The following is a 17,363-nucleotide window of genomic DNA, read 5'->3' as shown; positions in this document are numbered from 1 at the left end:
AGTTTTGATGACTTCACTTATTTTACAATTAAAACAAGAAAGAAAAACCCTTTAAATGAGTAGGTGTCCAAACTTTTGACTGATACTGGTCAATGGGTAGGCTAATGGGCTATATACATTCCTGATAATCCCAGTCAGTCTTCAGTGAGAGTGAAGAGCAAGTAGGGCTGAGAATGGCCAGGGACCTCACCATACGATATTATCACAATACTTAGGTGCTGATACGATATGTATTGCGATTCTCAAGATTTTACACTGTGTACAAAATCATTAAGGATACCTGCTCTTTACATAACATAGGTCAGGTGAAAGCTATGATCCCTCCACTTGTTAAATCCACTTCAATCAGTGTAGATGAAGGGGAGGAGACCGGTTAAAGAATGATTTTTAAGCCTTGAGACAATTGAGACATGGATTGTGTATGTGTGCCATTCAGAGTGAATGGGCAGGACAACAGATTTAAGTGCCTTTGAACAGGGTATGGTAGAAGGTGCCAGGCACACCAGTTTGAGCGTGTCAAGAACTGCAATGCTGCCGGGTTTTTCTCGCTCAACGGTTTCCCGTGTGTATCTAGAATGGTCCATCACCCAAAGGATATCCAGCCAACTTGACACAACTGTCGGAAGCATTGGAGTCAACATGGGCCAGCATCCATGTGGAACGCTTTCAACACCCTGTATAGTCCATGCCCTGACAAATTGAGGCAGTTCAACTCAATCTTAGGAAGGTGTTCTTAATGTTTTGTACACTAGGTGAATATGTATTGTGATTCGATGTTCCAAACATATTGCTCTCTATATGTCTGCTGCAAGAGAGACGAGACGAGACGAGACAGCATGGATGAAAAATTAGTTTTGATCAGTCAGGGAAATAAAAGCGCTGACGACATGTTTACTCACCATAAAGAAAAAAGCAAATGGATAACTAGCTATAGGATGAAAAATACAGCCACAGCTACAGTTATCTAACACTACTTTGTCTTTTCGAAGTAGGCCTATTGGCCAAGGCAGACTGAGGCCGCCAACAATGTTATCCATTCAAATCATTTAGACTGTTGTGTGATAAAATATGTTTTTATTATAACATGTTTTGTTTTAAATGCTTCTTTTGCAGAATGAAACCAGAGTTCTCCGTGTCAAGGTTGTGGCAGGCATTGATCTGGCAAAGAAAGACATTATCGGAGCCAGGTGAGCATGAGCTAGGCTGTGTTTCTGTGTGTTTGGCTACCACTGCTGCCCTTTTGAATTCTCTAGAACATTCCAAAGACATTGCGCCAACCTAGACTAGTAAACCTTGAGCCAAACCTAGATTAGTAAACTTTGAACCAAACCTAGATTAGTAAACCTTGAGCCAAATGTTCTCAATGATTACTAAACTGACTTTACTTCCAAGTCACATGACCCAGATCCATAAGTTAAGAGAAAATGAGGTATTGTCATATCCATTTTACCCATGGATTTCTACCAAGGGTTTCTTTTGAGGAATTGTGCGTGAGCTTTGTCCCCCTCCCCCTTTTTGAAAATGTTTTAAATAAAAGATTAACAATTTAAATGTGCTTTTATGCTGACAAGATTTAAAAGGTTAATTTAAACAGAGGGCCTCTTTTCTTTGTGCTAAATGCAGGCAAGGATCAAAGGAGTTGCTTAAACGCAGTTCTCACTGTGTAATCGTGGTAATATAGAACACCATCCTGTGAAGACACATGGATAGATAACTAACCTGCGTATCTGTTGCTTCATGCTCCATTGTGTAAGATCTGTGTGTTGTTTCTAATGAATTCCAATGCCCTCCTGACCAATGCAAAAGACAACAACACAATCACTCATTAGCTTTTCTAAAGCGCACCCTCCCTTTTTTTAGTTAAACATTTTCTACTCTACTCTATTGTTTGTGTTCCGTGGAGTGCAGCAAGGCCTTCTAGTGAGTTGTGTCCCAAATGGCTCCCTATTCGTGCACCACAATAGTAGTGCACAGTAGTGCACTTGTGTAGGGAATGGGGTTCTGCTACAGACCTACATACAGCCCCTCTCCCCAGGCTCTGCTACAGACCTACATACAGCCCCTCTGCCCAGGCTCTGCTACAGACTTACATACAGCCCCTCTCCCCAGGCTCTGCTACAGACCTACATACAGCCCCTCTCCCCAGGCTCTGCTACAGACCTACATACAGCCCCTCTGCCCAGGCTCTGCTACAGACTTACATACAGCCCCTCTCCCCAGGCTCTACTACAGACCTACATACAGCCCCTCTCCCCAGGCTCTGCTACAGACCTACATACAGCCCCTCTCCCCAGGCTCTGCTACAGACCTACATACAGCCCCTCTGCCCAGGCTCTGCTACAGACTTACATACAGCCCCTCTCCCCAGGCTCTGCTACAGACCTACATACAGCCCCTCTCCCCAGGCTCTGCTACAGACCTACATACAGCCCCTCTCCCCAGGCTCTGCTACAGACCTACATACAGCCCCTCTCCCCAGGCTCTGCTACAGACCTACATACAGCCCCTCTCCCCAGGCTCTGCTACAGACCTACATACAGCCCCTCTCCCCAGGCTCTGCTACAGACTTACATACAGCCCCTCTCCCCAGGCTCTGCTACAGACCTACATACAGCCCCTCTCCCCAGGCTCTGGTACAGACCTACATACAGCCCCTCTCCCCAGGCTCTGCTACAGACCTACATACAGCCCCTCTGCCCAGGCTCTGCTACAGACTTACATACAGCCCCTCTCCCCAGGCTCTGCTACAGACCTACATACAGCCCCTCTCCCCAGGCTCTGCTACAGACCTACATACAGCCCCTCTCCCCAGGCTCTGGTACAGACCTAGATACAGCCCCTCTCCCCAGGCTCTGGTACAGACCTACATACAGCCCCTCTCCCCAGGCTCTGGTACAGACCTACATACAGCCCCTCTCCCCAGGCTCTGCTACAGGCCTACATACAGCCCCTCTCCCCAGGATCTGCTACAGACCTACATACAGCCCCTCTCCCCAGGCTCTGCTACAGACCTACATACAGCCCCTCTCCCCAGGCTCTGGTACAGACCTAGATACAGCCCCTCTCCCCAGGCTCTGGTACAGACCTAGATACAGCCCCTCTCCCCAGGCTCTGGTACAGACCTACATACAGCCCCTCTCCCCAGGCTCTGCTACAGGCCTACATACAGCCCCTCTCCCCAGGCTCTGGTACAGACCTACATACAGCCCCTCTCCCCAGGCTCTGCTACAGACCTACATACAGCCCCTCTCCCCAGGCTCTGGTACAGACCTACATACAGCCCCTCTCCCCAGGCTCTGCTACAGACCTACATACAGCCCCTCTCCCCAGGCTCTGGTACAGACCTACATACAGCCCCTCTCCCCAGGATCTGCTACAGACCTACATACAGCCCCTCTCCCCAGGCTCTGCTACAGACCTACATACAGCCCCTCTCCCCAGGCTCTGGTACAGACCTAGATACAGCCCCTCTCCCCAGGCTCTGCTACAGACCTACATACAGCCCCTCTCCCCAGGCTCTGCTACAGGCCTACATACAGCCCCTCTCCCCAGGCTCTGCTACAGGCCTACATCAAATGAAAATCAAATCGCATTTTATTTGTCACATGCTCCGAATACAACCTTACTGTGAAATGCTTACAAGCCCTTAACCAACAATGCAGTTCAATAAATAGTAAAGAAAATATTTACTAAATAAATCAAAAAGTAACACAAGAAAATGACATAACAATAACGAGATTATATACAGGGGGTACCAGTACCGAGTCAATGTGGAGGCTATATACAGGGGGTACCAGTACCGAGTCAATGTGTGGGGGTATAGGTTAGTCGAGGTAATTTGTAAAATGACTATGCATAGATAATAAACAGTGAGTAGCAGCAGTGTGAAAACGAAGGGGGGGGTCAATGTAAATAGTCCAGGTGGCCATTTGATTAGTTGTTCAGCAGTCTTATTGCTTGGGGGGTAGAAGCTGTCAAGCAGTCTTTTGGACCTAGACTTGGCGCTCCGGTACCGCTTGCCATGCGGTAGCAGAGAGAACAGTCTATGACTTGAGTGACTGGAGTCTTTGACCATGTTTTGGACTTCCTCTGACACCGCCTAGTATATAGGTCCTGGATATCAGGAAGCTTGGCCCCAGTGATGTACTGGGCCGTACCCACTACCCTCGGTCAGATGCATACAGCCTAGGTTAGTCCTTTGGATCCTTTTGGCCTAACCTATTCTATTTCTCCAATATCTTTATCCCTTCCTCTCTGAATTATTTCCCCCCGTGAAACAGCTGGAAAGGAACGAAGTCCTCACTAGACCAGAGATTAAACATTAGTATTACCAGAATGGTTATCTAGTCAAATCAAATCAAACTGTATTTGCCACATGCACAGAATACCATAAGTGTATACTTCACTGTGAAATGCTTACTTACAAGCCCTTAACCAACAGTGTAGACTTCACCGTGAAATGCTTACTTACAAGCCCTTAACCAACAGTGTAGACTTCACCGTGAAATGCTTACTTACAAGCCCTTAACCAACAGTGTAGACTTCACCGTGAAATGCTTACTTACAAGCCCTTAACCAGCAGTGCAGACTTCACCGTGAAATGCTTACTTACAAGCCCTTAACCAACAGTGTAGACTTCACCGTGAAATGCTTACTTACAAGCCCTTAACCAACAGTGTAGACTTCACCGTGAAATGCTTACTTACAAGCCCTTAACCAGCAGTGCAGACTTCACCGTGAAATGCTTACTTACAAGCCCTTAACCAACAGTGTAGACTTCACCGTGAAATGCTTACTTACAAGCCCTTAACCAGCAGTGCAGACTTCACCGTGAAATGCTTACTTACAAGCCCTTAACCAGCAGTGCAGACTTAACCGTGAAATGCTTACTTACAAGCCCTTAACCAGCAGTGCAGTTCAAGAAGAAGAAAAATATTTACCAAGTAGGCTATAATAAAAAGTAACAAAATAAGAAAAACAAATAATGAGGCTATATACAGGGGGCACCGGTACCGAGTCAGTGTGCAGGGGTACAGGCTAGTTGAGGTAATCTGTACATGTAGGTGGGGGCGAAGTGACTATGCATAGGTAACAAACAGTGAGTAGCAGCAGTGTACAAGAGGGGGGGTGTCAATGTAAATTGTCCTGTGCCGATTTTTTTATGAATTGTTCTGCATTCTAATGGCTTGGGGGTAGAAGCTGTTGAGGAGCCTTTTGGTCCTAGACTTGGCGCTCCGGTACCGCTTGCCGTGCGGTAGCAGAGAAAAGTCTATGACTGGAGTCTCTTTTATGGGCTTTCCTCTGACACCACCTATTCTATAGGTCCTGGATGGCAGTAAGCTTGGCCCCAGTGATGTACTGGGCCATTCGCACTATCCTCTGTAGCGCCATGCCGAGCAGTTGTCATACCAGGCGGTGATGCAACCGGTCACGATGCTCTCCATGGTGTAGCTATAGAACCTTTTTGAGGATGTGAATTTGAGTGGGTATGTGAATTTGAGTGGGTCTAGGGTGTCTGGGAGGATGCTGTTGATGTGAGCCATGACCAGCCTTTCAAAGCACTTCATGGCTACAGACATGAGTTCCACGGGCTGTAATTATTTAGGCAGGTTACCTTCGCTTCCTTGGGCACAGGGACTATGGTGGGCTGCTTGAAACATGTAGGTATTTCAGACTCAGTCAGGGAGAGGTTGAAAATGTCAGTGAAGACACTTGCCAGTTGGTCTGCGCATGCTTTGAGTACTCGTCCTGGTAATCCGTCTGGTCCAGCGGCTTTGTGAATGTTGACCTGTTTTAAAGGTTTTGTTCACATCAGCTACCGAGAGCGTTATCACACAGTCATCCAGAACAGCTGGTTCTCTCACGCATGCTTCAGTGTTGCTTGCCTCGAAGCGAGCATAAAAGGCATTTAGCTTGTCTGGTAGGATCGCGTCACTGGGCAGCTCGCGTCTGGGTGTCCCTTTGTAGTCCCTAATAGTTTTCGAGCCCTGCCACATTCGACGAGCATCAGAGCCGGTGTAGTAGGATTCAAAGCGTCAATACAGGTTTAAGTTTGTTGGTTCGTCTGAGGGCATAGCGGGATTTATTATGTGTGTCCGGATTAGTCTCCCACTCTTTGAAAGCGGCAGCTCTAGCCCTTAGCTCGATGCGGATGTTGCCTGTAATCCATGGCTTCTGGTTGGGATATGTACGTACAGTCACTGTGGGGACGACGTCATCAATGCACTTATTGATGAAGCTGATGACTGAGGTGGTGTATTTCTCAATGCCATTGGATGAATCCAGGAACATATTCCAGTCTGTGCTAGCAAAACAGTCCTAAAGTGTAGCATCCGCGTCATCTACCCACTTCTGTATTGAGCGTGTCACTGGTACTTCCTGCTTTAGTTTTTGCTTGTAAGCAGGAATCAGGAGGATAGAATTGTGGTCAGATTTGCCAAATGGAGAGCTTTGTATGCATCTCTGTGTGTGGAGTAAAGGTGGTCTAGGATTTTTTTTCCCCCTTGTTTGCACATGTGACATGTAGGTAAAAAGTTGGTAAAACTGATTTGTTTGCCTGCATTTAAGTCCCCGGCCACTAGGAGCGCCGCTTCTGGGTGAGCATTTTCTTATTTTCTTATGGCCTTAGAGTTGGTTGAGAGCGGTCTTAGTGTCAGCTTCATTCTGTGGTGGTAAATAGACAGCTACGAATAATATAGGTAGTCTGATCAACAGCTTTTCATAAGGTACTTGACCTCAGCTTTTCGTAAGGTACCTCGAGACTTCTTTAATATTATAATATTGCGCACCAGCTATTATTGACAAATAGACACACACCCCTCGTTTTACCAGAGGTACCGTCTGTTCTGCCGGTGCATGGAAATCCCGCCAGCTCTATATTGTCAGTTTCTTCGTTCAGCCACGTCTCGGTGAAATATAAGATGTTACAGTTTTTAATGTCCCGTTGGTAGGATAATCTTAATGGTAGGTCATCCATTTTATTGGATCTGGGCCTGTTCCAATGAAAGCAGGATATCCTTCTCGTTAAAGGAAAAAGTGTATTCTAGTCCGCGGTAAGTTATCACTTTTCTGATGTCCAGAAGTTATTTTCGGTCATAAGAGATGGTAGCAGCAACATTATGTACACTAAGTTAAAAAATAGGTTACGCAAAAAAAATAACAAAATTGCACAATTAGTTGGGAGAATGTAAAATGTCAGCCATGTTCTTCGGCACCATCTTTACTTTTCGCAGCCTAAACCTGGAGTTGACCTATTTACATGATAATGAACATCAACTCCAACAATAGGCTCGATTAGAATAAGTCAAAGCCCATGGAAAAGCAATAACTAGTTAACTTCCCTCACTAGGAGAGTAATTTAATTTTTGGTTGTTTAGCAGATGCTCTTACCCAGAGCGACTTACAGTAAGTAGTGAGTGCATGCATTTTCGTACTTGTCTACTGTGGGAACGAACCCACACTCCTGTTTGTTGCAAGCTCCATGCTCTACCAACTGGGCCACACAGGACAACTGTGTAGTGGATCCCACACAACAGGGTTTCCCCATCGTGTGTGTGCAGTTGAAGTCGGAAGTTTACATACACTTAGGTTGGAGTCATTAAAACTCATTTTTCAACCACTCCACAAATTTCTTGTTAACAAAATATAGTTTTGACAAGTCGGTTAGGACATCTACTTTGTGCATGACACAAGTAATTTTTCCAACAATTGTTTACAGACAGAATATTTCACTTATAATTCACTGTATCACAGTTCCAGTGGGTCAGAAGTTTACTTACACTAAGTTGACTGTGCCTTTAAACAGCTTGGAAAATTCCAGAAAATTATGTCATGGCTTTAGAAGCTTCTGATCGGCTAATTGACATTATTTGAGTCAATTGGAGGTGTACCTGTGGATCTATTTCAAGGTCTACCTTCACACTCAGTGCCACTTTGCTTGACATCATGGGAAAATCAAAATAAATCAGCCAAGACCTCAGAAAAAATATTGTAGACCTCCACAAGTCTGGTTCATCCTTGGGATGGTACCACGTTCATCTGTACAAACAATAGTACGCATACCGCTCAGGAAGGAGACGCGTTCTGTCTCCTAGAGATGAACGTACTTTGGTGTGAAAGTGCAAATCAATCCCAGAACAACAACAAAGGACCTTGTGAAGATGCAGGAGGAAACAGGTACAAAAGTATCTATATCCACAGTAAAACTAATCCTATATTGACATATCCTGAAAGGCCGCTCAGCAAGGTAAAAGCCACTGCTCCAAAACCGCCATAAAAAAGCCAGACAACGGTTTGCGACTAGACATGGGGACAAAGATTGTACTTTTTGGAGAAATGTTCTCTGGTCTGATGAAACAAAAATAGAACTGTTTGGCCATAATGACCATTGTTATGTTTGGAGGTAAAAGGGGGAGGCTTGTAAGCCGAAGAACACCATCCCAACCGTGAAGCATGGGTGGTGGCAGCATCCTGTTGTGGGGGTACTTTGCTGCAGTTGGGACTGGTGCACTTCACAAAATAGATGACATCAAGAGGCAGGAAAATGATGTGGATATATTGAGGCAACATCTCAAGACATCAGTCAAGAAGTTAAAGCTTGGTCGCAAATGGGTCTTCCAAATGGACAATGGCCCCAAGCATACTTCCAAAGTTATGGGTTAAGGACAACAAAGTCCAGGTATTGGAGTGGCCATCATAAAGCCCTGACCTCAATCCTATAGAAAATTTGTGGGCAGAACTGAGAAAGCATGTGTGAGCATGGAGGCCTACAAACCTGACTCAGTTACACCAGCTTTGTCAGGAGGAATGGGCCAAAATTCATCCAACTTATTGTGGGAAGCTTATGGAGGGAAACCTGAAACGTTTGACCCAAGTTAAACAATGTAACGGCAATGCTACCAAATACTAATTGAGTGTATGTAAACTTCTGACCCACTGGGAATGTGACGAAAGAAATAAAAGCCGAAATAAATCGTTCTCTCTACTATTATTCTGACATTTCACATTCTTAAAATAAAGTGGTGATCCTAACTGACCAAAGACAGTTAATTTTTACCAGGATTAAATGTCAGGAATTTTGAAAAACTGAGTTGAAATGTATTTGGCTAAGGTGTATGTAAACTTCCGACTTCAACTGTATATGTATATAAAAATGGCCACCCCCCATTCAAGGGCTAACACTGCCACACATTAACCCCTTAGTAGAGCTTTTGCAAAGCCTATCTCAAATCAAATTTTGTTTGTAACACACACATTTAGCAATTGTTATTGCGGGTGTCACGAAATGCTTGTGTTTCTAGCTCCAACAGTGCAGTAATATCTAACAATTGACATCAATACACACAAGCTAAAAGTAAAATAATGGAATTAAGAAATGTATAAATATTAAGACGCCAATGTCGGAGTGGTATTAAAATACTAAATACAGTAGAATAGAATTCAATATATACATATGAGATGAGTAAAGCAAAAATATGTTATCATTATTAAGTGACTAGTGTTCCAATATGAACGTGGCCAGTGATTTTAAGTCTATGTAAAAGAAACGTCCCTTTTTCAGGACCCTGTCTTTCAAAGATAATACGTAAACATCCAAATAACTTCACAGATCTTCATTGTAAAGGGTGTAAACACTGTTTCCCATGCTTATTGTAATGGGTTTAAACACTGTTTCCCATGCTTATTGTAATGGGTTTAAACACTGTTTCCCATGCTTATTGTAATGGGTTTAAACACTGTTTCCCATGCTTATTGTAATGGGTTTAAACACTGTTTTCCATGCTTGTTCAATGAACCATAAACAATTAATGAACATGCACCTGTGGAACGGTCGTTAAGACACTAACAGTTTATAGATGGTAGGCAATTAAGGTTACAGTTATGAAAATGTAGGACACTAAAGAGGCCTTTCTACTAACTCTGGAAAAACACCAAAAGAAAGATGCCCAGGGTCCCTGCTCATCTGCGTGAACGTGCCTTAGGCATGCTGCAAGGAGGCATGAGGACTGCAGATGTGGTGAGGGCAATACATTGCAATGTCCATACTGTGAGATGCCTAAGGCAGCAATACAGGGAGACAGGACGGACAACTGATTGTCCTTGCAGTGGCAGACCACGTGTAACAACACCTGCACAGGATCGGTACATCTGAACATCACACCTGTGGGACAGATACAAGATGGCAACAACAACTGCCCGAGTTACACCAGGAACGCACAATCCCTCCATCAGTGCTCAGACTGTCCGCAATAGGCTGAGAGGCTGGATTGAGGGCTTGTAGGCCTGTTGTAAGGCAGGTTCTCACCAGACATCCCCGGCAAAATCATTGCCTATGGGCACAAACCCACCCTCACTGGACCAGGCAGGACTGACAAAAAGTGCTCTTCACTGACGAGTCGCGGTTTTGTCTCACCAGGGGTGATGGTCGGATTTGTGTTTATTGTCGAAGGAATGAGCGTTACACCAAGGCCTGTACTCTGGAGCGTGATCGATTTGGACGTGGAGGGTCCATCATGGTCTGGGGTGGTGTGTCACAGCATCATCGGACTGAGCTTGCTGTCATTGCAGGCAATCTCAATGCTGTGTGTTACAGGGAAGACATTCTCCCTCATGTGGTACCCTTCCTGCAGGCTCGTCCTGACATGACCCTCCAGCATGACAATGCCACCAGCCATACTGCTCGTTCTGTGCGTGATTTCCTGCAAGACAGGAATGCCAGTGTTCTGCCATAGCCAGCGAGAGCCCGGATCTCAATCCCATTGAGCACGTCTGGGACCTGTTGGATTGGAGGGTGAGGATTTGGGCCATTACCCCCAGAAATGTCTGGGAACTTGAAGGTGCCTTGGTGGAAGAGTGGGGTAACATCTCACAGCAAGAACTGGCACATCTGGTGCAGTCCATGAGGAGGTGATGCACTATAGTACTCACACAGATACTGACTGTTACTTTTTATTTTGACCCCCCCGCTTTGTTCAGGGACACATTATTCAATTTATGTTAGTCACATGTCTGTGGAATGTCTCAGTTGTTAAATCTTACGTTCATACAAATTTTTACACATGTTAAGTTTGCTGAAAATAAACGCAGTTGGCAGTGAGAGGACATTTCTATTTTTCGCTGAGTTTATATGGGGCAGTAGCCTCTAAGGTGCAGGGTTGCGTAACTGGTTGGAAGCCGCCTAGTGATGGCTATTTAACAGTCTGATGGCCTTGACATAGAAGCTGTTTTTCAGTCGCTCAGTCTCAGCTTTGATGCACCTGTACTGACCTTGCCAGGTGAACAGACAGTGGGTCTGGTGGTTGTTGTCTTTGATTTTCTTTTTGGCCTTCCTGTGACATTGTGTGCTTTAGGTGTCCTGGAGGGCAGGTAGTTTGACCCCGACGATGCGTTGGGCAGACCGCACCACCCTCTGGAGAGCCCAGTGGTTGTGGGCTGTGCAGTTGCCATACCAGAAGGTGATACAGCCCGACAGGATGCTCTCAATTGTGCGTTCGTAAAAGTTTGAGGGTTTTAGGTGCCAAGACACATTTCTTCAACCTCTTGAGGTAGAAGAGGCGCTGTTGCGCCTTCTGATCCACACTGTCTGTCTGTGTGGCTGGACCATTTCAGAATGTCAGTGATGTGTACCCCGAGGAACTTAAAACTTTCCACCTGCTCCACTGCTGTCCTGTCAATGTGGATAGGGGCATGCTCCCTTTGCTCTTTCCTGAAGTCCAGCTCCTTTGTTTTGTTCACATTGAGTGAGAGGTTATTTTCCTGGCACCACTCCCAGGACCCTCACCTCCTCTCTCTAGGCTGTCGTCATTGGTTGTTATTTCAATAGGTGAACAAGAAGTGGCATCCTAGCTAATACCTACTCACAAGGATTCCTAAATCATTGCTAAGAATAATGAAAATGACTGCAGTCAGTAATAGCGTCACTGCTATTAGCTTCACCACATACTATGTAATGCCGTTTGGGTCTTTACGTGTCAAAAAAAGATACAGTAGCACTGTCAAAGCTGTACAAAAAAATCTGCAAACAAGCAATCACCAGCCACAAACAATGTTTTTAATTCCAGGAACCTACAGTGCTGGCCTTTAAAAAATTAAAAAGCTAGCTAGCTCTTTGATGCAAACAATGTTCTTCCCCAAAAACATAGCAAAGCTACAATCTGTTTCAGTAGCTCAGTTAGCTAGTTAACTATATAGCTAGGTGTCATCTAAAATAACCCTAATTTACAAGACAGTTATTATTTGATTAATGGTGGTCATTTTATGTGAAACTAGCCACAATAAGGATTAGCCACAACAGTGGACTTTGCTGTTAGCCTTCAAAATAAAAAGTATAGCATAATTCTACTATTTGTATTCATTTGCATAACTGTCAATGATATACTTTTATTTTGAAGGCAACCCCCAAATTCCACTATTGTGACTAATCCTTATTGTGGCTAGCTTCACAACATGTAACCCGGTCCTTTCGAGCCTCACTAGCCAGATGAAGCTAGTTGGCTGCTTATAACGTTAGCTTTGGGCAACCGGGTTAAGTAGCTGGCTAGCTATTTATTTTCATGAACTGAAGTTCAATTTCAATAGGTGAACAACAAGTGGCAACCTAGCTAATACTTACTGAAGGATTCCTTAATCATTGCAAAGAATAATGAAAATGACTGCAGTTTCTACTGGTCATTGTTTTCAGGCTTGATGTATTGGTGCTAGCTAGGTACCAAGCTAAAGCTAGCTAGCTACCCCAGAAGTTGCGGTCGAACAAATAATGCTTTATTACCAACGCGGTATTGTAAACGCATCGTTCGTGGCCGGTGTTTGTTTGTTTGCAGACGTTTTTTGTACAGCTTTGACAGTGCTACTGATAGTAGTGGTGGCGCTTGGCTTGGACGTGCACATTCAGAACACACAACATTCTATAATAGTACTGTTATTTGATGTGTCAAATTAAAAGCTTAACGCTTCAAATAGTGTTATTTGACGTTTATCTTTTTTGACACGCAAAGACCCAAACGGCGTTCCATAGTATGTCGTGAAGCTAATAGCAGAGATTTCACCCCTGAGTTGTCTCGCTGAAATGTTTCTTACTCTTTCAAATGACTGCTCAACTTGTTGACTGCTCGATCCACACAGAAGACATTGTGGGCTAGGTTAGGAATGCTGTGTTGCACGTGTAGCACAACATTTTCCGTGGCATCATTACGTTATATAGATATGCACTGCAGCTTTGACATCGGTTTTGCACCCAACTAGACGTCGGGCCAATACCGATGTTGATATTTTTAACTAATATCATCCGATTCCGATATATTCATCAACTTATATTGTGCATCACTAGTAAGGTAAGTTGTATGCTTCCCCAAACTCACACGCTGCCAATTCAGTCTTCATAAAAAACATGGGGGCAATTATTTTATAGTCAGATTTTCAAGCAAGGTAAGACATGCCTCATAATATAAAGTAAAATGTTAAGGTTTCAAGCAATTAAGTATGTTTTCAAAATGCATACTGCCTCCAGCTCACAGTGTAAAGTGGTGTGGGATAGCATTGTATATCATACCCCCAAGACATGCTAACCTCTCACCATTAAATCAAATCAAATCAAATCAAATTTATTTATATAGCCCTTCGTACATCAGCTGATATCTCAAAGTGTTGTACAGAAACCCAGCCTAAAACCCCAAACAGCAAGCAATGCAGGTGTAGAAGCACGGTGGCTAGGAAAAACTCCCTAGAAAGGCCAAAACCTAGGAAGAAACCTAGAGAGGAACCAGGCTGTGCCGGGTGGAGATTATAACAGAACATGGCCAAGATGTTCAAATGTTCATAAATGACCAGCATGGTCGAATAATAATAATGCAGAACAGTTGAAACTGGAGCAGCAGCACGGTGGGGACAGCAAGGAGTCGTCAGGTAGTCCTGGGGCGTGGTCGTAGGGCTCAGGTCAGTTGAAACTGGAGCAGCAGCACGGCCAGGTGGACTGGGGACAGCAAGGAGTCGTCAGGTAGTCCTGGGGCATGGTCCTAGGGCTCAGGTCCTCCGAGAGAGAGAAAGAAAGGGAGAAGGAGAGAATTAGAGAACGCACACTTAGATTCACACAGGACACCGAATAGGACAGGAGAAGTACTCCAGATATAACAAACTGACCCCAGCCCCCCGACACATAAACTACTGCAGCATAAATACTGGAGGCTGAGACAGGAGTGGTCAGGAGACACTGTGGCCCCATCCGAGGACACCCCCGGACAGGGCCAAACAGGAAGGATATAACCCCACCCACTTTGCCAAAGCACAGCCCCCACACCACTAGAGGGATGTCTTCAACCACCAACTTACCATCCTGAGACAAGGCTGAGTATAGCCCACCAAGATCTCCGCCATGGCACAACCCAAGGGGGGGCGCCAACCCAGACAGGACGACCACATCAGTGAATCAACCCACTCAGGTGACGCACCCCTTCCAGGGACGGCATGAGAGAGCCCCAGTAAGCCAGTGACTCAGCTCCTGTAATAGGGCTAGAGGCAGAGAATCCCAGTGGAAAGAGGGGAACCGGCCAGGCAGAGACAGCAAGGGCGGTTCGTTGCTCCAGAGCCTTTCCGTTCACCTTCCCACTCCTGGGCCAGACTACACTCAATCATATGACCCACTGAAGAGATGAGTCTTCAGTAAAGACTTAAAGGTTGAGACCGAGTTTGCGTCTCTGACATGGGTAGGCAGACCGTTCCATAAAAATAGAGCTCGATAGGAGAAAGCCCTGCCTCCAGCTGTTTGCTTAGAAATTCTAGGGATAATTAGGAGGCCTGCGTCTTGTGACCGTAGCGTACGTGTAGGTATGTACGGCAGGACCAAATCAGAGAGATAGGTAGGCGCAAGCCCATGTAATGCTTTGTAGGTTAGCAGTAAAACCTTGAAATCAGCCCTTGCTTTGACAGGAAGCCAGTGTAGAGAGGCTAGCACTGGAGTAATATGATCACATTTTTTGGTTCTAGTCAGGATTCTAGCAGCCGTGTTTAGCACTAACTGAAGTTTATTTAGTGCTTTATCCAGGTAGCCGGAAAGTAGAGCATTGCAGTAGTCTAACCTAGAAGTGACAAAAGCATGGATTAATTTTTCTGCATCATTTTTGGACAGAAACGTTCTGATTTTTGCAATGTTACGTAGATGGAAAAAAGCTGTCCTTGAAATGGTCTTGATATGTTCTTCAAAAGAGAGATCAGGGTCCAGAGTAACGCCGAGGTCCTTTAGTTTTATTTGAGACTACTGTACAACCATTAAGATTAATTGTCAGATTCAACAGAAGATCTCTTTGTTTCTTGGGACCTAGAACAAGCATCTCTGTTTTGTCCGAGTTTAAAAGTACAAAGTTTGCAGCCATCCACTTCCTTATGTCTGAAACACATGCTTCTAGCAAGAGCAATTTTGGGGCTTCACCATGTTTCATTGAAATGTTCAGCTGTGTGTCATCCGCATAGCAGTGAAAGTTAACATGATGTTTTCGAATGACATCCCCAAGAGGTAAAATATATAGTGAAAACAATAGTGGTCCTAAAACGGAACCTTGAGGAACACCGAAATTTACAGTTGATTTGTCAGAGGACAAACCATTCACAGAGACAAACTGATATCTTTCCAACAGATAAGATCTAAACCAGGCCAGAACTTGTCCGTGTAGACCAATTTGGGTTTCCAATCTCTCCAAAAGAATGTGGTGATCGATGGTATCAAAAGCAGCACTAAGGTCTAGGAGCACGATGACAGATGCAGAGCCTCGGTCCGATGCCATTAACATGTCATTTACCACCTTCACAAGTGCCGTCTCAGTGCTATGATGGGGTCTAAAACCAGACTGAAGCATTTCGTATACATTGTTTGTCTTCAGGAAGGCAGTAAGTTGCTGCGCAACAGCCTTTTCTAAAATGTTTGAGAGGAATGGAAGATTTGATATAGGCCGATAGTTTTTTATATTTTCTGGGTCAGGGTTTGGCTTTTTCAAGAGAGGCTTTATTACTGCCACTTTTAGTGAGTTTGGTACACATCCGGTGGATAGAGAGCCGTTTATTATATTCAACATAGGAGGGCCAAGCACAGGAAGCAGCTCTTTCAGTAGTCTCAGACCCCGTAACGGGAGAAGTAGAGACCAGAGAAGACTCGGCCTCTGACTCCGACTCGCTGCTTAATGGGGAAAACCGATTGAAAGTTTCTGTCGGCTGAATGAGCGACACCGGTTGAGCGTTCCTACAGCATTTCCTTCCAGAAACCGTGAGAAAGTTGTCCGGCTGCGGGGACTGTGCCAGGGGATTTATACTACTATCTGTACTTACTGGTGGCACAGACGCTGTTTCATCCTTTCCTACACTGAAATTACCCTTGCCTAACGATTGTGTTTGAAGCTGGGCTTGTAGCACAGCTATCCTCGCCATAAGGCGAGTACAGCGACTGCAATTAGAAGGCATCATGTTGAGGAAAAAAAACAAAAATATAAACTGTAATTAAAAAGTAAAAACCGTAAAGTTGTCAGGTAGCAAAATAGGTTGGCAACAAAACGCACAGCAACTCGAAAACAAGTCTGCAAGTTGTGACCGGAAATGACATCAATGCCAAAGTCGGTTTGCCTGTTTTCAAATAACAGGGTAGGTTAGTGTTTTATATCATACCCCCAAGACATGTTAACCTCTCACCATTACAATAACAGGGTAGGTTAGTGTTTTATATCATACCCGCAAGACATGTTAACCTCTCACCATTACAATAACAGGGTAGGTTAGTGTTTTATATCATACCCCCAAGACATGTTAACCTCTCACCATTACAATAACAGGGTAGGTTAGTGTTTTATATCATACCCCCAAGACATGTTAACCTCTCACCATTACAATAACAGGGTAGGTTAGTGTTTTATATCATACCCCCAAGACATGTTAACCTCTCACCATTACAATAACAGGGTAGGTTAGTGTTTTATATCATACCCCCAAGACATGTTAACCTCTCACCATTACAATAACAGGGTAGGTTAGCATTTTATATCATACCCCCAAGACCTGCTAACCTCTCACCATTACAATAACAGGTTAGGTTAGCATTTTATATCATACCCCCAAGACCTGCTAGCCTGTATTGTTTTTTTTCTCCCGGTCAATTTAGACATCGTCTTTTAATTTTTTGGTGGCCAAAAGCCGGCAATTACCGGGTAACGGAAACCCTGCTCTGTCGTCTCATTGTTCTGTCATTACAAGTAACAAAATATGAACCAAATGTGTTATAAAGACTCATGTAAATACTGTTCAGACAGTGTACCAGGCCACACAGGCTCAAACTCACTATATTGCCTGTCCTTACTACTCCTGACTCCGCTAAATCACTGTGACATCAGGAG

General features: G+C 44.6%; 1 protein-coding gene across 4 annotated transcripts in view; it reads left to right on the top strand.

Moving 5' to 3' along the window:
• Positions 1–17,363, top strand: part of nedd4l (NEDD4 like E3 ubiquitin protein ligase) — a 108,455-nt gene that overhangs the window by 9,123 nt on the left and 81,969 nt on the right. For all 4 annotated transcript variants that reach the window (XM_036936858.1, XM_036936857.1, XM_036936856.1 and 1 more), the window contains exon 2: positions 1,114–1,187. In XM_036936858.1, the coding sequence (XP_036792753.1) occupies positions 1,114–1,187 (74 nt within the window). The remainder of the gene's footprint in view (positions 1–1,113; positions 1,188–17,363) is intronic.

Source organism: Oncorhynchus mykiss, chromosome 12 (genome assembly GCF_013265735.2).
Source record: "Oncorhynchus mykiss isolate Arlee chromosome 12, USDA_OmykA_1.1, whole genome shotgun sequence".
NCBI lineage: Eukaryota > Metazoa > Chordata > Actinopteri > Salmoniformes > Salmonidae > Oncorhynchus > Oncorhynchus mykiss.
This window is presented reverse-complemented; position numbering and strand designations above follow the sequence as displayed.